Source organism: Mixophyes fleayi, chromosome 12 (genome assembly GCF_038048845.1).
Source record: "Mixophyes fleayi isolate aMixFle1 chromosome 12, aMixFle1.hap1, whole genome shotgun sequence".
NCBI classification, from domain to species: domain Eukaryota; kingdom Metazoa; phylum Chordata; class Amphibia; order Anura; family Limnodynastidae; genus Mixophyes; species Mixophyes fleayi.
Genome location: NC_134413.1, coordinates 70,380,379 through 70,403,024, shown reverse-complemented (window position 1 = coordinate 70,403,024; position 22,646 = coordinate 70,380,379). Strand labels below are relative to the sequence as shown.

Sequence of the window (22,646 nt, the reverse complement as noted above, 5' to 3'; positions counted from 1 at the left end):
TTGTTGAAGAAAAGTGTGCTCCGTATGCTCTCTCTTCTCTCACTCTCTCTCTCTGTTGGTCCTCTAGTGTCAACTGGTGCAGGGGTGGTGATCTATGACATCAGCATTCTGCTGCTGTTTGACCATATTACCCTGCTGTATGACCCTATGACCCTAGCTGCATTCTATAACTGTTACAACTGCTGCATCCATTAACCATGTGTGTACCTGCATCACTGCTGTTGTTCCTGTTCTCAAAAAAACCAACAACTTGGTTAAGTTTAACGCTGTGTGGACTAACATACCTAGCCAACACTAATGACACCTTACAGACACCAAAAGTTTCTGGCAATAATAACATCTCTAAAACCAGCTTTTCCTATGAGATGATATCCATATCTAGTTGTGTTTAATTTCCAATTATTCTATTAAAGTTGCCATAGTGGAACCGTTTTAAGTGGAATAATGGTAGGAACTGACTCATCTTCTGATGAACTATCCATTAGTGATACAGTACATAGTAATTATATAAGTGTTACAATAAACAGTCACCATTCATGAAGAGCAAGATAACATGCAGGCCAATCCCTGTGAATATTGAGCATTCAAACTCCTTCAATGTTATTGGGCAATAATCTGATTGACAGAAACAGGTAAGTTATCATATGGAAACATAATATGTCTTGTATAATTCAAACATTTATTTTTTGGCATTGCACTTAATCCCAATTCCCTCTTCAATCATACCAGTATATTGCCTCACCAATTTATTCTCTGCATCTATTTGCTGTAATCCTCTACACTGACCCTATATATATATATATATATATATATATATATATATATGTCAGTAATGAAACAGAAAAACTTCCTGCAGATGATGCCAAACTTTGTCACAGTACGAAATTCCTCGAGTCTTCCGTGACTTGCTGAACCCTGGCTGCTGTGGATTGTACTGGTTGCGGAACAGCCACATCTTGATGGAGGCCGATGTATAGATCCAGAAAATATGAAATGTACTCCACGTGGAGGAATGCCCCCCAAGAAAATTGTGGTGAGTTCGAATAGCTGTTCTTGTAATTCTCTACACTGCCCCTATATATATATAAATGGCAGTAATGAACAGAAAAACTTCCTGCAGATGATACCAAACTTTGTCACAGTACGATATCCTGCGAGTCTTCTGTGACTCGCTGATCCCTGGCTTCTGTGGATTGTACTGGTTGCGGAAAAGCCACATCTTGATGGAGTAAATGGCCCAGGCCATCCAGCGAGCCCGATGGATAGCTCCAGGAAATATGAAATGTACTCCACGTGGAGGAATGCCTCCCAAGAAAATTATGGTTCGTTCCAAAAGCTCACGGTAATCATCTCTCAGTTGAAATTTCTCTAAATGAGCAACTACAAACTTAATGATGTCATCTTTCCAGGGAGCAACCACCCCTGATGTATTTTCATCTTTAATTGCTGAGCTGAATGGAGCTTGATCGATTCTAGGCGAAAAGTCTCAGAAGTGGACGAAAAGCTCCATGTTTGGAGATTTAGAAACATCATGGATACTGAAGACCTCACCCAGCATTATTTCAGAGATGTGATGTTGAGACGCCAAAGTCAGTAGTGATCAGCCAATCTGAGACTCCAGCAGCACACATACTCCACCTTTCACTCCAGTGTTAGATGCTGTGGTATCAAAATAAAGCCCTTGGATGTTGTCCCGCAATCCCCACTCATCTATGGTTTCCACCATAGTTTTTGCTTTTCCATCCTGAAGTTTCGGAACTGAGAGCACCTTTATGACATTCTGTCCTGAAACCAGAATAGGGAGCCTGTCAACCCGTGTTCGGGGAAACACCGTAATAACACTGAATATCTCCCATATAATCACTCATTGACATGACTGCAGTGCATTAGGTTGTTAATGTTCACTTCTATTTGTTCCTGCAATTATACAGCATTAATAGAAATATGTATAATGCACATTCTTAGCATAAATTGTGTATTGGCAAAGTCACTACGTCTGATATTGTGGAAAATCATATAATATCAAACTTTGACCATCTTGGGCAAGTAGAAAATATGCAGTGAATAAAAAAATATTTATCATTCATTGTCAGTATAACAAGTGGAACCGGATGATGGGTTGGAGAAGTTTGAAAAAAAAAATGGCCATTGGGGAAGAAATCACTATAATATAAATATATATATATATATATATATATTTCTATAGTTTAAACAATACATTTCAAGCATTTAACAGCTGTAACGTCTCACCATTGGATAGTTTTGGAAGTATTACTGAATACTTATCTAACCATTCAGTGATCTCTGATTCCTCAACAGCTACACAATAGCAGTCTTCCAAGACTGTTGCTCTGCATCAGCTCACTCATGGATTTGACGACCTCAAAATATCACTTTCTCCCACCATCCAAATCCTCAGGTATTCTCTATAATATAATTTATTTTTACTTTTAGCCATCTCCCCTGGTTGGACATCCACCCATCTGTCTCCAGGCTGCACACACAACTTCGGCAAATGGTGTGCCCACGTGGCTTAATAGGAAGCTCTGGGTCCAAATAGTCACTTTTCCAGCCTTTAATCAGGTTAAGTCAGATTGGGATGGAGTCCCATCTGGCCCCATAATGATCCCCACTGCTGTTTGCATTGTACCTGCCTCCACCCTCTCTTGGTACCCCTGATTGTACATAAAGTCCAACCAATATATATCTTCTATTATGAATAATGTTAGTTTTTGTTGTGACAATAGTAATTTTCCCTTTCCTTGAGGTTCACTATTCATTGTGGATTGTGAGCTTTTCCTGGCAAGATCCTCACCACCAATTTCTTTAATATATACATATATTATCCTATACTTAGTTGATTACAAGTACACGTATACAAGTACAGGTACAGTGGTACAGAATATGCTGAAACTTTAGAAACAAAAAAGCAATAATAATTATAAATATTATAATAAATTGCATTGAGACGACATAATATAAGTATAACGTTATTAAGTCATTATTGTTTATTAATATCTTATCGGCAATAAAGAGAGAGAATGAATAATTACAGACATCTGAGGACCTATAGTTCATCTGGGAGCTTCATACCCAGCTCAACTCTCTACCCTGGAGATCAATGTTCTATCACATAATGTATAAGAGAGACATTGAAACATTTAAATTTGCTGTAGGTTCTTGGAGATCAATTACTTCAACAAGTAGAGATCCCCAGATTAAATGCAATTACTACAGACTGTGTAGAAGAGTATTTAAAGTCCTTACAAAATGCAATCTAATCTACTTAAATTGTTTTAACAACACAAAAGGTCCACTTGTTTATTATACGCCCATCTGAAGGGCATTTCCTCTTAAGGTAAGTTCAAAGCCAATTAATCCAGAGAACATGATTAACCAGGTGCTAAGTAAAACAACTCAATTTGTGCTAAATTTACTCTGCATAAGTTGGGTGAGAGCAAAGACTATTTTTGGTATCCCCAAATTTGTATATAAAGAGGGCCACTTATATGTTAGTACTGTCTGCTCACGGGTAGGATACTTTTAAAACAAATATGTCATACAGCATTGACTATGTAGGCTCTCTATGATGTTGGAGGCCACCAATTGGACAGTCCAGATAATCCGGTATAATTAGACAGGTGAATGCAAATTCTCAAAACAGCAGTCTATGATTATAACACTGTCAGGTAACTATAAATGCTGGATGGAGCATAGAGGCTGTTTTTGGGCCATCAAGCATTTGAAAAAGTAGAGCAAATACTAAAAATGTTATTCTCAGTGTGAAGAGATCATTATTTTGAGGAGTGACCGTATTTACCTTCTGTTGAACACAACCCAAGGCAATAGACAGCCCGCTAGGAAGAAAAAAGCTTTCTGAATAGATTATTTTTTTGTTATAATGTCTACCTGATATTGCCCTTAGGCCGACCTCTGATCTGCACAAGACTAAAAGTAATGGGCACTAGTCTCTCTGTACGTACATTAAAGGAACACGTTTCAGCATAAATCATTTAAGCACTTTCAGCTGTTGTTAAATAAATTGCTTCTGCATTATCCCATCCTTTATCAGGCTCATTGCCCAAAGTCCACTTGCTTCAGGAGCTAGCACTCACTAGCTGCATTAATAAGTGTCCTCCCGTTGCACTTCTCTCCTCCTTTTCTGTGGCTTTTTGGGGTAGCTGTTTAAAGTTGTTCTAATCACTCTATTTGCAGATCTCTTTGCTACACTAGGCAATCCTGTGTAATGAGGAGCCTGGGTCCCCTCTCATAATGCTCTTGTGTGCTGGGACAGCTGCACTGTAAATTTTCTTTTTGTAAAGCTAGTAAATGCTCTGCTACCATAGGTAATGTTATTTCCCTGGACTGTCAAAGGTGCTCTTTACTCTGGACTGTTTAGGACTATTTCATTATGAAAAGTAAGGCAAAAAAAGGAGTAACTTTCTTCTGGACAAACCATGTTACATTGCAAGGGGTGCAATTAGTTTATTATTTTGCACATAAATTAAATAATGGCTGTTTTTTCATGTAGTACATAGATACTTGATAGCTTTACTTTTAAACTGACGTTTACAGTTGATCTAGGACATGCCCTATCCCAACTATAAATCTGTCCCCACATTTTACATTTACCTCCCCCTCCAATACAACATGGTTTTGCCCAGGTGCAAAGTTACTCCTTTTCATAGCTTTACTTTCCTTAATGAATCAGGTCAAAACTGATTAGTCCATGAACTAGCACTCTCACAAGCTCTCTCAACTCATGGCCTCTTCCCGTTAAATAGAGCATTGTTCCCTTTCAAACATCACAAGGGGGCATTACATTTTTTTTATTTTTTGTAAAAAAAATTAATGAAAAAATGTGTACTAATTACCAAGAAATTTGCTTCTTTTATGGAGAAATAGTTACCACATGCATATTATACTCAAGCTTTTTACTTTTTAAAATATATACAATTAATTCTACATAAAAAAATCTAATTTGTTGTTATATCTATGGGCAATGAGAAGAAACAAAAAGAGAAATGACTGAATGCAAATTTCTTTAATATTTTAATTTACTTTATTCTCTTTGAAAACATTTTGGAAAAAAATATGTAATATTAGCCAGTATGCCTATTTAGTAATAATTCAAACTAATGTAAAACTTATGAGATATCACTCTGAACTTTGTGTAATAATTTTTTGTTTTTTTGCAGAAACTTAATATAAATTGAAACCACTGTACAATATTTGTGTTAGTGTGCAAAATATGCTATCTTGTGTCTGTTATTTTCAGTTTAATGTTATTAGTAACAAAAACATGTATACCATGGCGACGTTGTAAAATAAAAAGTACAACTATGGAATTAACATATGTAATTGATAGTTTTGTTCCAAATAATAAATTGGACCCACAACATGTACTAGTGATGCTTTTATGTTAGTCCACGGGAGATTCTTCAGACATGAAACTGAACAACAAGAAAATAAAAAGCTATGATAAAAAACAAAAAACAGAAACAAAAAAGATCACCTAACGTGTACTATTTAATAGCAAAATAGTGTTACTGAAAGTAGCAGTGTAACCTACAAGTGCATTAATGCAGACTGTTGTTAAATAACTAAAGGTTTCTGTAAAACACTTATATTTATATCAGTTAGTAATATGAGAGGACCAGTAGCCGCCTGCAACCCGTTAAGACTACTCCAATTAGAGAAAAAAGCTGTGGACTGTTTGCGTGAAGCAATGCATAGCGTGAGAGGAGGAAGGAGGGGGCTGCCGATGGCTTTTGTACTGGGCCCACAAATTCTGGTAGCAGCTCTCCCTGTACTCCTCACATCCAAATAATTAAATCACACATAATTATTGAACACACAGGGATAAATCCATGATCACATTTAAAATGGTTATGTTTAATAGAATGAATACATTGTTTATAACTTTTCATAATATTCAAAATATCTTTTATGCTTATCATCCTCTTGGTTACAATTTACTTTTTATTTGCCCATGTTTGGGTCAAGCTGATTAATACATCACCCCCTTTTTATAATTATTATGATTACACACATCAGATATTTAAAACATAGGGAAACTGTTTCCCGTCATTCTGCAACACTAATACTGACTTGTCTAAATGTGCTGTAGGTCACAATATTTTCTTTTCAAAGTAGAAATGCTTTGTGGTACAGTATTGTATTGCAACTTGGTATCATTTCACCTTATATTGGTGGTTAGAATATTTTAAATATTCTGCATGATGGTATAAAGCATGTTAGATCAATGCTTCATTATACTTGTCGCTCTATATTATTATTTCAATATTTAATTCAATTATGTATTAGTCCATCCTACAATAAATTTATGTCTTTTTCATAGGTGCTAAAAATTAACTAAAAAAAAATTCACATGAGACTTGTGAACCAATTATATGGGATTTTAGTGAAGAACTAAAAACATTAACTCATAAAATAAATAACTAAATAACTGAATGTGTATAGTAAGTGATGGTTACTAGCTACGACTAATAATAATTAAATAATAGCAAAATATGAGGTAACCAAAATATGAGGTAATTTGCTTATTATATATGATAATGTAATAAACCAGTGCACAAATTCCAACCATGCAGTGTCAAAGTGTAAATATGTGAATATTAACAATATGTATAATATATATTAATCTTAAAAAAAAATTAAAACATTTAATATGGAATACTTTTTTTTGTGACTCACCATTATTTTCTCATAGTGTAAGGCATTCATAGGGAAAAATTTATAAGCATCTTTAAGATATTAGTGTCTATATTTTATCATCATACCCTATACTCTATCATAGTTCTTTATATAGAATATTGTACTTCCTTATACATAAAGCTCAATCTGTAAATACCTTATAATGTAATTGTATTATTTTAGCCAGGAAATGTCACATCATTTATATCTTCATATAAACCTCAAAGTGCTAGAATATTCAGAAAAAAAAATCAATTTACTTATATTTTTGGCCTGGAACCCTGCAAGATCATAGAATGTTTCATTGAATGATTCAGTGCAACCCGACAAAATTTTACCTAAGTACTTCTCCCATTCTAGAATTTCACCCAGGTGGTGTGCAGGTGGAACTGGCTGTTTAAAAATGACTCCCAGCATGTCCTACCCCATGAAACCTATGTTTTCACTTTATTTTTTAACTTTCTTTTTTACTTTTAGCACTTAATTTGGTTATGTGCAGCCCAGGCACTTCCTGTGCAATGATCTTTTATTACTTCCTGTTGCCATAATTAATGTTAAGTGCGTGGTTACAAAGCTTTGAGAGAGGTTTCATGGAACTTCCTGAGTGTCCATCAATTAGCATTGATCACTGAAACAGTAAGTGCAATGACAATTTCTGGTCACAGTCCCACCTCTCCTTCATATAAGAGTTTGAAAAATATTATATTGCAACGTCTAATTCATTAATAACTTTAGAATAATGATTGTATTATGTTTTGGGGTGAGAATAGTAAACAACTGGTGAGTTTGAACATAACCCCCTTTATCAAAACTTTCTTCATAATGCAATTTCTTGTAATAATAGCCACAGGCCCTCTGATATCTTATGCCCCCCCCCCCCCATCAGCCTCCATGCTTCCTGTGGTGGTCCTAGCTCTGTTTCTGGAGCTTTATCAGTGGTCTTGGAGAAATAGGCAATGAGTACAAGGGTTTGACCAAAAGCCACAGATATGCCCAATCGGCCTATCCAATTTACAATGCTCTTTATTGCCATTGAAAGACTATCTTGCATGAAATTTCAGAAAAGAATAAAACATTTGTTCAATCATTAAATTAAAAGTTATTTACAATGCCCCTAAATAACTAATTAAAGACTCCACCATGGACGCCTCCTTCCAAGGTACACATTACATGTTGTCACCCTTTCCAAATAAAGGGTGGGAATTAATTAAAGCTCAATTAACGTTAATATGGTCTATCTTCATTTATATAAATGTTGGGGGGGGCATCATAATTGCCCCCCAAGCAGTTCCCTCTTGCACTAATGAGTTTGGAGCTGTAGCGGTCACATACAGTAATTGGTACCAAATTACTCAAAGGGGTTCACATTGTTAAAGGTACATTAGATATAACCACTTAATCTAATTCTTAAAACATATTACACAAACAATTAGGAGAAAACATGATTTTTTTCTCTTCATGAATGATAACCTAACATGGGATATATAATTTAGTCCAAACGAGATACCAATAAAAGGCTGAACTTGTCTTAAAAAATATACATTTACATGCTGTGCCTGAATTTTAATTAAACATAAAAAGATGCCCCTTTTGTGAATGAGCAAATATACGTTTGCACTTTTTCATTTCTTTGTTTTGAGTTAGATGCATCTAATCATATATATATGTATCCAGAATAAATATGCGTCAATCTTTATCTTCAACGCCAAAACTTGAACCTGGTTTATGTAGATGCACCTGTACTCCCGTGCTGTATTGCAATTGTATGATAGATCCAACTCTCAATATTAATATTATTAATGCAATTTATGCATATGTGCAGCATGTACATTTCGCACTAACACGCATCTTTAAGTCATACAAATTTCAAATCAGGCCCTTAGTGTGCACAGAGGAAGTCACATGAATCATAGTTAAACTGATGCACTGCATATCAACATCATTTTATAGTTGTCACATGACTGCCCAATCAGGTGCTGCATTCCACATATGTCTTCTCAGCATAACTGTGTATCTGCAGGTCTCCAGCCTCTGAAAGCGCATCACTTGGTCACTTAAGTGACGCAAACAGCAAAATATGGAGTCCCGCAGAAGATGGAATCTTTCCCAATACTTTTCTACAATGGAAAACCCCTTTAACATACTCTTGAATCCTCAAGGTCACATGTTTCTTTGATAATCAAGAGATTAATGAATATTTTAATCTTTTTGCCGAAAAGCTCCAGAAAAAAACAAATAACCACTTTCAGCTTTTTTCAAAAATGGAAAAATAATTTATATTTTTGATTGATTGAAAGTTAAGTTGATGAATTCATACCTGCATTTTGTTTAGTGGGAATTTTAGTTTCTGTTTCTTCATTTGTTTTGTTTTTAACTGATATTGATGATGAGACTGATACATTGCTGGAGGAGACAGGTGTGGTGAATTTTAATTTCATTTTCACCATTCTTTACTACCAGGTATCAATGGATGTTATGGAAGACTCAAACCAAACTTCACCAGACAGGTTTATCCTACTTGGTTTAGCTAATGTCCTTTACCTCCAGGTTATCTGTTTCCTCATGTTCTTGTTGATGTATATAATCACGTTATCAGGAAATCTACTACTGATCATTGTGGTGAGGACCAACCCAAAATTACACAGTCCCATGTACTTTTTCCTGTGTAACCTCTCTATTATTGACATAAGCTTCTCCACTTCCATAGTTCCCATAATCCTAATAAACACCCTAGCCAAAGACAGAAGTATTTCCCTGTTAGGATGTGCAGCCCAGATGTTCTTCTCTTTAGTATTAGGGGCAACAGAATGCATGATACTAGCGGTCATGGCTTATGATAGATTTGCTGCCATATGTAGACCGTTGCACTACAACAACATCATGAACAAGACAATGTGTTTTTATTTAACTGTCATTCCATGGAGTGCGGGCTTCATAAATGCATTCATTCAGGTGGCTCTCACATTCCAACTGCCATTCTGCAGGTCCCACCATGTCAACCACTTCTTCTGTGAGGTTCCTCCATTCCTACGAATGTCCTGCAGAGATACTTGGCTCAATGAGACATCAATTTATATCTCCGCAGCGATTATTGCTATGTGTTCTTTCTCCTTGACTCTAGTCTCATATGTCCATATTATCGCCACCATCATGAAAAACCATTACTCCCAAGGGAGGCATAAAGCTTTCTCCACTTGTGCCTCCCACCTTAATGTTGTCACTCTCTATTATGGTACAATTATGTTCATGTATCTGCGACCCCACTCCAGTAACTCTCATGAAACAGACAAGGTTGTATCTATTCTCTATACAACAGTGACTCCAATGCTGAATCCCTTCTTATACAGTATGAGGAATAAGGATGTGAAAGACACCATAATTATTCATATAAGTAGGCAATAATTGTTGACAGCATACTCCTTATTCTGTCTCCTCTCTCACACTCTCTCTCTGTTGGTCCTCTAGTGCCAAGAGTGACCAATGACATTAGTATTCTGCTGCTGTTTAACCCTATGACCCTGCTGTATGATTCTTACTGCATTGTATAACTGTTACAACTGCTGCATCACTGCTGTTGTTCCTGTTCTCAAATAAACCAACAACTTGGTTAAGTTTAACGCTGTGTGGACTAACATAAATAGCCAATACTGATGACACTTTACAGACACGAAAATATTCTGCCAATAATAACATCTCTAATACCAGCTCCTCCTATGAGATAATATCCATATCTAGCTGTGTTTCATTTTCAATTATTCTGTTAAAGGTGCCATAGTGGAACATTTTTATGTGGTATAATGTTAAGAACAGAATGGCAGTGCACTAGGCCATTAGCAAAATTCACTCATTTTCTGATGAACTATCCAATAGTGATACAGTACATAGTAATTATATAATCCTTATAATAAACAGTCATCACTCATAAAGTGCAAGATAACGTGCAGGCTAATCCCTGTGAATATTGATCATTCAAACTCTGTAAATATTTTAGAGCAACAATCTGATTGACAGAAACAGGTGATCTATCATATTGTGAAGGTCAAATAATTGGATGAAATAAACCAAATTGATTAATATTGTTTACCGTGCGATTAATACGACACGTGTCGTGACACAATCGCACGGATTCATAACACACACATTTACATTCGCACTTACACTTCTCTATAATACACATTTATTTATGTTCCAATCCACATTTATTTATTAGTAAAATGTATTAGAGTTTGTTTATACATAAATGTTAATATATTAAAAGTATCTAAGGCTCAGGATATAGGAAATGTATCATGTTTAGTGTCACTTTAATCTGCATATTACCATCTCGAATCCGCTACTTTCGGCTTTGCTATCGCTTCCTGCTATCAATAGTTATGGAAGATAAAAGATTAATAATCAAAATGACATTGTGTTTGAAAAACTGATAGGTTGGTAGAATCTGGTTTAAGTCAGTTCCTTAAGCACCAATATGTGTGCAGCAGTTGGGGGTGGGTTGGTCACACCTTATCAGAGGAATCCTTGGAATAAACCTATGACCAGCAGACAACTGGAACATCATTAGCCCTGAGAAAATGAAGAACCCCTAGACGTGATGCTTGTGTACATAGTGACATCATCAGTAGTTTTTTTCTATACTGAAACTTTATATTATCAAGCATCAACATGACTCCTCTTATACTTTCTTGCTTTATTGTAATATCTTTTATGCGTAATAATGGCTTACTGTAAATCCTGCTATATTTTGCAATTAAATAGCTTTGTGCTTTGGAACCACAATAATTGCATTGGTCAATGTTAATTTGGTAAGTGATAAAATGACTTTAATATATGGAAACATTGTAAATCATTACATATATTAGAACATTTTAGACTCCGTTTATCAACCATCTATATCTCCAAAACCTACCAAATATCTGCTAAAATGATTGACTGTTGACAAGACAATCAACAACATTACTGTCATCCAGATCTTCAAACAGAATCCAGACTCCCCAACAAGAATACACATTCAACAACAAAAAAAAAAAAAATAGATTATATTCTTGATAATGTACATAATCAGAATTGTCAAATGTTGTCACGGGACCATCATCATCATCTATTTATATAGCTCCACTAATTCTGCAGCGCTGTACAGAGAACTCACTCACATTAGTCCCTGCCCCATTGGAGCTTACAGTCTAAATACCATAACATACACACATAGACCAAGAGAGACTAAGGTAAATTTAATAGCAGCCAATTAACCTACCAGTAAGTTTTTGGAGTGTGGGAGGAAACCGGAGCACCCGGTGGAAACCCACACAAACATGGGGAGAACATACAAACTCCACACAGATAAGGCCATGGCCGGGAATCAAACTCATGAACCCAGTGCTGTGACACACTCAGTGGGCCATACCTTTCACTAAACACTAAGCCATTTTGTTTTCGTCATGGCATTGAAACTTAGAATATCCTTGTCTGCCGCTTGCCCTGACCTTGGTTTGTGACCCATACTATTCTGTTTGCAACTTTTTGAATTGTACTATTTTGAATTGTACCTGACTACTTTGCCTCTTATATTCAGGTATCAGGTGTCATCTGGTATTAGCTATGTGTTGATTCAGGGTAATGGTAATCATTATATCTTTTGTATGTATCTGTTTATAAATATAAACTTATTCCATTGCAGAAAGTCCTAGGTGTAACTAAGTAGCAGTGAGTATATATCGTACTATGGGAAATAGTGTCTGCTATAGATGAATACCGGACCTTCAGTTATATGGGTTTATAAAATAACTGGTGGAATATATTTCATAAATATGATATAAAGAACAACATTGTCTTCATCTAGATCATTATGACATCTACATTGTATACAAGAGAAGAACTCCAGCATTGTGATAACAGCATGAGCTACTGGTAAACTTGGTTTCATTAGCCTTCTGGCAAGAGGTACCCAGTTCTGGTCTTGGTTTAACAGAACCAGTGCTGATAAAACTCAATTAATAAAGTTAAAAACTGGGCAGTGCACCCCCAACCCCAAAAAATATCATACAAGCCTGCTCTAGTTTCATAGCCTGTTATCACTATAATGGGGAAATCCATAGCATGTTTTTCTCCCATCATAGTGTTAAAGTTGTATATATATATAATAATAATAATAATAACATTTATTTATCAGCAACCTGATTTGCAATATTATTATATATTATTGTTGTAATACATATTATTATTTTGAGGAATAGCTGGTAAAATACTGTGACAAGGCTAGGAACTATATCTTGTGCAAATATCTCTTCTAAGAAAGTAGATCAGTGAAGTTAATGCTGATTCATTGTAAACCATCCATGTGACCTCTGTGATGACATCATTTTGTAAACACACCCACCAATGTAAAAGTTTTTAAATTGACCTGCAGCCAACTGAGCACACACTCTCTGCGAAGAAATCATGGTCTGCAGGCTGTATGGAAAATTAACTCGGTCTTTGGTAACTATGTAACTTAAGATCTGAAAATGAAGTAAATCTCTTTTTATTGCAAAATCTACAATTGGACTGGACAATATTGGTTTATTCTGGAAATGAAGTCAACAAGATGGGGGCCCTAATAGAATTTTTCAATCTTTCTGCTATGGCCAACTTTAGCATATCAACAAGAGAGTAGAATAAGGAAAATGGTAAGAAATTATTTTTTTGTTGAAGAGCTGAAGGCTTGTCCATTAGGTGAAAATTGCTAAAAATAAATTCTGGGACATTTAAGGTAAACTCTTGTCCTGAAATAGCTATTTCAATTGTAGATTTTGCTGTAAAAAGGTAAGTTTAAATGTAGTTTTATATGAATTTTTCATGCTGTCGCAAATCTAATATTAAGTTGGTTATAAAAATATAGAAAATATAGGTATCTTATTTAAGCATGCCAATGGAGAAAACTGTACTATTTGATTTAATGTATATTTTCAGGCCTCTGTATTGTGTAAATTTGAAAGTAATGTGTTAAATGTATATTGTTGCATCATAACAATAGTCTGCAGCTTAAAATAGCACTGGATTTTTAATAAGCAGTTTAAGTTGGAATTCTTAGGAATCTTAAAATGTCTGCTGTGTAAAATGCCACATGGATCGGCCATTTTAAAGACAAGCATGGTGGTGATGCAAAAATATTTTGTATAGTACATGGAATAAATAAACTATATATTGTAAAGTATGTTATAGAAATGAGAGGTAGAGTTTTGACATCATGTAAAAATTCAAAATGGTAGTTAATTTTGTAATAGATTAAGAAACTAAGTAATATAATACGGTTCTAAAGTAATTTTTTTTGTGTCTAGTTTCAAAGAAGTCTGATAATTGTGGGGCAGTTGCCTATAGATACATACTAATAGTTCTTTTTTATATAGACTCATAGTTAGCAGGCTTACAAGAGAACTTTTTTGTAACTTTGAAAGAGAATTATGTTGTCTGTGCAGGTAAGTTATCATATGGAAACATAATATGTCTTGTATAATGCAAACATTGTTGTAATTCTCTACATTGCCCATATATATATATATATATATATATATATATATATATATATATATATATATATATATATATATATGTATGCGGATAGATAAACAAGTATGGCGCTCCAATGTGTAGTATTGATAGTAATATGGGAAGATGTAATAAAATGCGTACCATATAGATGAAATCAATGATCGTATGGTAGAAACGGAGTTCCTCTTCTGAGGTAATGTCTCCCCCTCTCCAATAATAGCGATAATGTGGGTCAAAAAATAGAGAAACACAAATAGTGTAATAGAGTTTATGTACTGTATCACCACATGTGATAAACCTCCACCAGGATCAAATGTTAGCCCGGCACCAAATGGGTTAATCTTATGAGTACACCTCCACAAAACACCAACAGCTTATACTGCGTACCAGATGCTGCAGAGTGAACTGGGTCTCTGGTGTCTGCAGTCGCCACATTGTCTATATATATATACAAGTTAACCCGTGCATGATACTCATGCATTCTAGTCAAATCAAGCTACTTAAGGTGTTAAAAAGGTTCTTGTCATGCATTTGAGCCTAGCCCAGGCCTCCTCAGGGGAAGAGCGTTACTTCCCGACGCAAGCGCCCTTTTTTAACGTGGTTTTGTCCACATGTCACCACCTCATCATTTTTCTCCATCACCTCATCCTTCATCTTCCACGCCACATCCTTCATCAAGCTACTTAAGGTGTTAAAAACTCCCCACTGTCACCCCCGGCAACCACCAACCACTCCCAACTGTCACTTCTCCTTCAAGAAATATATAGGTAAGTGTATAACTCTGCCCAGCAGGTGGCGCTGCAGCTTGTTTTTTTTTTTCCACACACGCCACTAGGCATTTATATAGTAGATATATATATATATATATATATATATATATATATATATAAATGTCAGTAATGAACAGACAAACTTCCTGCAGATGATGCAAAACTTTGTCACAGTACGATATCCAGCGATTCTTCCGGGACTCGCTGAACCCTGGCTGCTGTGGATTATACTGGTTGCGGAACAGCCACATCTTGATGTAGTAAATGGCCCAGGCCATCCAGCGAGCCCGATGGATAGCTCCAGGAAATATGAAATGTACTCCACATGGAGGAATGCCTCTCAAGAAAATTATGGTGAGTTGCAATAGCTCACGGTAATCATCTCTCGGTTGGAATTTCTCCAAATGAGCAACTACAAAATGATGTCATTTTTCCAGGGAGCAACCACAGCTGTTGTATTTGCATCTTCAGCTTCATTCAGCTGAATGAAGCTTGATCGATTCTAGGCCAAAAGTCTCGGAAGTGGACGAGAAGCTCCATGTTTGTAGAATTAGAAGACCTTTTCCAGCATTAATTCAGAGATGTGATGTCAACAAGCCAAATTTAGTAGTGGTCGGCCAATCTCAGACTCCAGCAGCTCACATACTCCACCTTTCACTCCAGTGTTATATGCTGTGGTATCAAAATAAAACCCTTGGATGTTGTCCCGCAATCTCCACTCATCTATGCTTTCCACAATTGCCTTAGCCGTAGTTTTTGATTTTCCATCCTGAAGTTTCGGAACTGAGAGTAGCTTTATTTTAGTCTGTCCTGAAACCAGAATACGGAGCCTGTCAACCGGTGGAACGAAATGACGGGTTAGAGAAGTATGAAAAAAAAAATAATGGCCGCTGGGGATGGAATCACCCTAATAAATATATATATATATATATATATATATATATATATATATATATATATATATAAAAATATATATATATATATATATATATATATATATATATTTATATATATATATATTTCTATAAGTTAAACATTACATTTCAAGCATTTAACACCAGCAATGTCTCTTAAACGCTGTCTCACAATTGGATAGTTTGGGAAGTGTTACTAAATACTTATCTACCCAATCAGTGATGTCGGATTCCTCAACAGCTACACAATAGCAGTCTTCCAAGACTGTTGCTGTGCATCAGCTCACTCATGGATTTGACGACCTCAAAATATCACTTTCTCCCACCATCCAAATCCTCAGGTATTCTCTATAATATAATTTATTTTCACTTTTAGCCATCACCCCTGGTTGGACATCCACCAATCTGCCTCCAGGCTGCACACACAACTTCAGCAAATGGTGTGACCACGCGGCTTAATAGAAAGCTCTGGGCCCACATAGTCACTTTCCCAGCCTTTAATCAGGCTAAGTCAGATTGGGATGGAGTCCTATCTGGCCCCATCATAATCCCCACTGCTGTTTGTATTGTACCTGCCTCCACCCTCTCTTGGTACCCCTGATTGTACATAAAGTCCAACCAATATATATCTTCTATTATGAATAATGTTAGTTTTGTTGTGACAATACCAATTTTCCCTTTCCTTGAGGTCCACTATTCATTGTGGATTGTGAGCTGTTCCTGGCAAGATCCTGACCATCAATTTCTTTAATATATACAAATATTATCTTATACTTAGTTGATTACAAGTACACGTAGACAAGTACAGATACAGTGGTCCAGAATATGTTGAAACATCCTAAATAAAAAAAAGTAATAATAATTATAAATATTATAATAAATTGCATTGAGAAAACATAATATAAGTATAACGTTATTAAGTCATTATTGCTTATTAATACCTTGGCGGCAATAACGAGAGAGAATGAATAATTACAGACATCTGAGGACCTATAGTTCATCTGGGAGCTTCATACCGAGCTCAACTCTCTACCCTGGAGATCAAAATGTTCTATCACATAATTTATAAGAGAGACATTGAAACATTTAAATTTGCTGTAGGTTCTTGGAGATCAATTACTTCAACAAGTAGAAATCCCCAGATTAAATGCAATTACTACAGACTGTGTAGAAGAGTATTTAAAGTCCTTACAAAATGCAATCTAATCTACTTGAATTGTTTTAAAAACACAAAAGGTCCACTTGTTTATTATACGGCCATCTGAAGGGCATTTCCTCTTAAGGTAAGTTCAAAGCCAATTAATCCAGAGAAAATGGTTAACCAGGTGATAAGTAAAACAACTCAATTTGTGCTAAATTTACGCTACATAAATTGGGTGAGAGCAAAGACTATTTTTGGTATCCCCAAATTTGTATATAAAGAGGGCCACTTATATGTAAGTACTGTCTGCTCACGGGTAGGATACTATTAAAACAAATATGTCATACAGCATTGACTATGTAGGCTCTCTATGATGTTGGAGGCCACCAATTGGACAGTCCGGATAATCCGATATAATTAGGCAGGTGAATGCAAATTCTGAAAACAGCAGTCTATAATTATAACACTGTCAGGTAACTATAAATGCTGGATGGAGCATAGAGGCTGTTTTTGGGCCATCGAGCATTTGAAAAAGTAGAGCGAATACTAAAAATGTTATTCTCAGTGTGAAGAGATCATTATTTTGAGGAGTGACCGTATTTACCTTCTGTTGAACACAACCCAAGGCAATAGACAGCTCGCTAGGAAGAAAAAAGCTTTCTGAATAGATTATTTTTTTGTTATAATGTCTACCTGATATTGCCCTTAGGCCGACCTCTGGTCTGCACAAGACTAAAAGTAATGGGCACTAGTCTCTCTGTACGTACGTTAAAGGAACACGTTTCAGCATAAATCATTTAAGCACTTTCAACTGTTGCTAAATAAATCACTTCTGCATTATCCCATCCTTTATCAGGCTCATTGCCCAAAGTCCACTCGCTTCAGGAGCTAGCACTCACTAGCTGCATTAATAAGTGTCCTCCCGTTGCACTTCTCTCCCCCTTCTCTGTGGCTTTTTGGGGTAGCTGTTTAAAGTTGTTCTAATCACTCTATTTGCAGATCTCTTCGCTACACTGGGCAATCCTGTGTAAAGAGGAGTCTGGGTCCCCTCTCATAATGCTCTTGTGTGCTGGGACAGCTGCACTGTAAATTTTCTTTTTGTAAAGCTAGTAAATGCTCTGCTACTATAGGTAATGTTATTTCCCTGGACCGTCAAAGGTGTTCTTTACTCTGGACTGTTTAGGACTATTTCATTATGAAAAGTAAGGCAAAAAAAGGAGTAACTTTCTTCTGGACAAACCATGTTACAAAGCAAGGGGTGCAAATAGTTAATTATTTTGCACATAAATTAAATAATGGCTGTTTTTTCATGTAGCACATAGATACTTGATAGCTTTACTTTTAAACTGACGTTTACAGTTGATCTAGGACATGCCCTATCCCAACTATAAATCTGTCCCCACATAGTAAATTTATCCCCCCCCCCCCTCTAATGCAACATGGTTTTGCCCAGGTGCAAAGTTACTCCTTATTTTGTTTCACTTTACTAAATGAATCAGGTCAAAAGTGATTAGTCCATGAACTAGCACTCTCACAAGATCTCCCAACCTATGGCCTCTTCCCTTAAATAAAGCATTACTCCCTTTCTTACATCACAAGGGGGCATTCCTATTTTTTATTTTTTAGGAACTTTACATGAAAAAATGTGTACTAATTACCAAGAAATATGCTTCTTTTATGGAGAAATTTATTATTAGCAACAAAAACTTGTATACCATGGCGATGTTGCAAAAACAAAATACAACTATGGAATTAACATACATAAATTATAGTTTTGTTCCATATATTTCAAGGTGTACTAGTGAGGCTTTTATGTTAGTCCACAGGATATTCTTAAGACATGAAATTGAACAACAAGAAAATTAAAAGGTATGATAAAAAACACAAACAAAAAAGATCACCTAACGACTACTATTTAATAGCAAAACAGTGTTACGGGAAGTAGCAGTGTAACCTACAAGTGAATTAATGCAGACTGTTGTTATTTTTAGCGCTATTGATAAATAATTAAAGGTTTGTGTAAAACACTTATAATTATATCCGTTAGTAATATGAGGGGACCAGCTAACACTGCTCCAATTATAGAAAAAGCTATGGACTGTTTGCGTCAAGCCATGCATAGCGTAAGAGGAGGAAGGAGGGGGCTGCCGATGGCTTTTGTACTGGGCCCACAAATTCTGGTAGCAGCTCTCCCTGTACTCCTCACATCCAAATAATTAAATCACACATAATTATTGAACACACAGGGATAAATCCATGATCACATTTAAAATGGTTATGTTTAATAGAATGAATACATTGTTTATAACTTTTCATAATATTCAAAATATCTTTTATGCTTATCATCCTCTTGGTTACAATTTACTTTTTATTTGCCCATGTTTGGGTCAAGCTGATTAATACATCACCCCCTTTTTTATAATTATTATGATTACACACATCAGATATTTAAAACATAGGGAAACTGATTCCCGTCATTCTGCAACACTAATACTGACTTGTCTAAATGTGATGTAGGTCACAATATTTTCTTTTCAAAGTAGAAATGCTTTGTGGTACAGTATTGTATTGCAACTTGGTATCATTTCACCTTATATTGGTGGTTAGAATATTTAAAATATTCTGCATGATGGTATAAAGCATGTTAGATCAATGCTTCATTATACTTGTCGCTCTATATTATTATTTCAATATTTAATTCAATTATGTATTAGTCCATCCTACAATAAATTTATGTCTTTTTCATAGGTGCTAAAAATTAACTAAAAAAAAATTCACATGAGACTTGTGAACCAATTATATGGGATTTTAGTGAAGAACTAAAAACATTAACTCATAAAATAAATAACTAAATAACTGAATGTGTATAGTAAGTGATGGTTACTAGCTACGACTAATAATAATTAAATAATAGCAAAATATGAGGTAACCAAAATATGAGGTAATTTGCTTATTATATATGATAATGTAATAAACCAGTGCACAAATTCCAACCATGCAGTGTCAAAGTGTAAATATGTGAATATTAACAATATGTATAATATATATTAATCTTAAAAAAAAATTAAAACATTTAATATGGAATACTTTTTTTTGTGACTCACCATTATTTTCTCATAGTGTGAGGCATTCATAGGGAAAAATTTATAAGCATCTTTAAGATTTTAGTGTCTATATTTTATCATCATACCCTATACTCTATCATAGTTCTTTATATAGAATACTGTACTTCCTTATACATAAAGCTCAATCTGTAAATACCTTATAATGTAATTGTATTATTTTAGCCAGGAAATGTCACATCATTTATATCTTCATATAAACCTCAAAGTGCTAGAATATTCAGAAAAAAAAATCAATTTACTTATATTTTTGGCCTGGAACCCTGCAAGATCATAGAATGTTTCATTGAATGATTCAGTGCAACCCGACAAAATTTTACCTAAGTACTTCTCCCATTCTAGAATTTCACCCAGGTGGTGTGCAGGTGGAACTGGCTGTTTAAAAATGACTCCCAGCATGTCCTACCCCATGAAACCTATGTTTTCACTTTATTTTTTAACTTTCTTTTTTACTTTTAGCACTTAATTTGGTTATGTGCAGCCCAGGCACTTCCTGTGCAATGATCTTTTATTACTTCCTGTTGCCATAATTAATGTTAAGTGCGTGGTTACAAAGCTTTGAGAGAGGTTTCATGGAACTTCCTGAGTGTCCATCAATTAGCATTGATCACTGAAACAGTAAGTGCAATGACAATTTCTGGTCACAGTCCCACCTCTCCTTCATATAAGAGTTTGAAAAATATTATATTGCAACGTCTAATTCATTAATAACTTTAGAATAATGATTGTATTATGTTTTGGGGTGAGAATAGTAAACAACTGGTGAGTTTGAACATAACCCCCTTTATCAAAACTTTCTTCATAATGCAATTTCTTGTAATAATAGCCACAGGCCCTCTGATATCTTATGCCCCCCCCCCCCCCATCAGCCTCCATGCTTCCTGTGGTGGTCCTAGCTCTGTTTCTGGAGCTTTATCAGTGGTCTTGGAGAAATAGGCAATGAGTACAAGGGTTTGACCAAAAGCCACAGATATGCCCAATCGGCCTATCCAATTTACAATGCTCTTTATTGCCATTGAAAGACTATCTTGCATGAAATTTCAGAAAAGAATAAAACATTTGTTCAATCATTAAATTAAAAGTTATTTACAATGCCCCTAAATAACTAATTAAAGACTCCACCATGGACGCCTCCTTCCAAGGTACACATTACATGTTGTCACCCTTTCCAAATAAAGGGTGGGAATTAATTAAAGCTCAATTAACGTTAATATGGTCTATCTTCATTTATATAAATGTTGGGGGGGGCATCATAATTGCCCCCCAAGCAGTTCCCTCTTGCACTAATGAGTTTGGAGCTGTAGCGGTCACATACAGTAATTGGTACCAAATTACTCAAAGGGGTTCACATTGTTAAAGGTACATTAGATATAACCACTTAATCTAATTCTTAAAACATATTACACAAACAATTAGGAGAAAACATGATTTTTTTCTCTTCATGAATGATAACCTAACATGGGATATATAATTTAGTCCAAACGAGATACCAATAAAAGGCTGAACTTGTCTTAAAAAATATACATTTACATGCTGTGCCTGAATTTTAATTAAACATAAAAAGATGCCCCTTTTGTGAATGAGCAAATATACGTTTGCACTTTTTCATTTCTTTGTTTTGAGTTAGATGCATCTAATCATATATATATGTATCCAGAATAAATATGCGTCAATCTTTATCTTCAACGCCAAAACTTGAACCTGGTTTATGTAGATGCACCTGTACTCCCGTGCTGTATTGCAATTGTATGATAGATCCAACTCTCAATATTAATATTATTAATGCAATTTATGCATATGTGCAGCATGTACATTTCGCACTAACACGCATCTTTAAGTCATACAAATTTCAAATCAGGCCCTTAGTGTGCACAGAGGAAGTCACATGAATCATAGTTAAACTGATGCACTGCATATCAACATCATTTTATAGTTGTCACATGACCACCCAATCAGGTGCTGCATTCCACATATGTCTTCTCAGCATAACTGTGTATCTGCAGGTCTCCAGCCTCTGAAAGCGCATCACTTGGTCACTTAAGTGACGCAAACAGCAAAATATGGAGTCCCGCAGAAGATGGAATCTTTCCCAATACTTTTCTACAATGGAAAACCCCTTTAACATACTCTTGAATCCTCAAGGTCACGTGTTTCTTTGATAATCAAGAGATTAATGAATATTTTAATCTTTTTGCCGAAAAGCTCCAGAAAAAAACAAATAACCACTTTCAGCTTTTTTCAAAAATGGAAAAATAATTTATATTTTTGATTGATTGAAAGTTAAGTTGATGAATTCATACCTGCATTTTGTTTAGTGGGAATTTTAGTTTCTGTTTCTTCATTTGTTTTGTTCTTAACTGATATTGATGATGAGACTGATACATTGCTGGAGGAGACAGGTGTGGTGAATTTTAATTTCATTTTCACCATTCTTTACTACCAGGTATCAATGGATGTT

General features: G+C 35.3%; 1 protein-coding gene across 1 annotated transcript; it reads left to right on the top strand.

Annotated features, from left to right (window-relative positions):
• Window positions 1-9,192: 9,192 nt before the first annotated feature.
• On the top strand, window positions 9,193-10,119 carry LOC142108763 (olfactory receptor 5V1-like). The gene has a single exon (XM_075192617.1). The coding sequence runs from the start codon at window positions 9,193-9,195 to the stop codon at window positions 10,117-10,119; it is 927 nt and encodes a 308-aa protein (XP_075048718.1).
• The last annotated feature ends 12,527 nt before the right edge of the window (window positions 10,120-22,646 follow it).

Coding starts and splice junctions, on each gene's coding strand:
- LOC142108763 (XM_075192617.1), top strand. CDS start 9,193: ATGGAAGACTCAAACCAAACTTCACCAGACAGGTTTATCCTACTTGGT.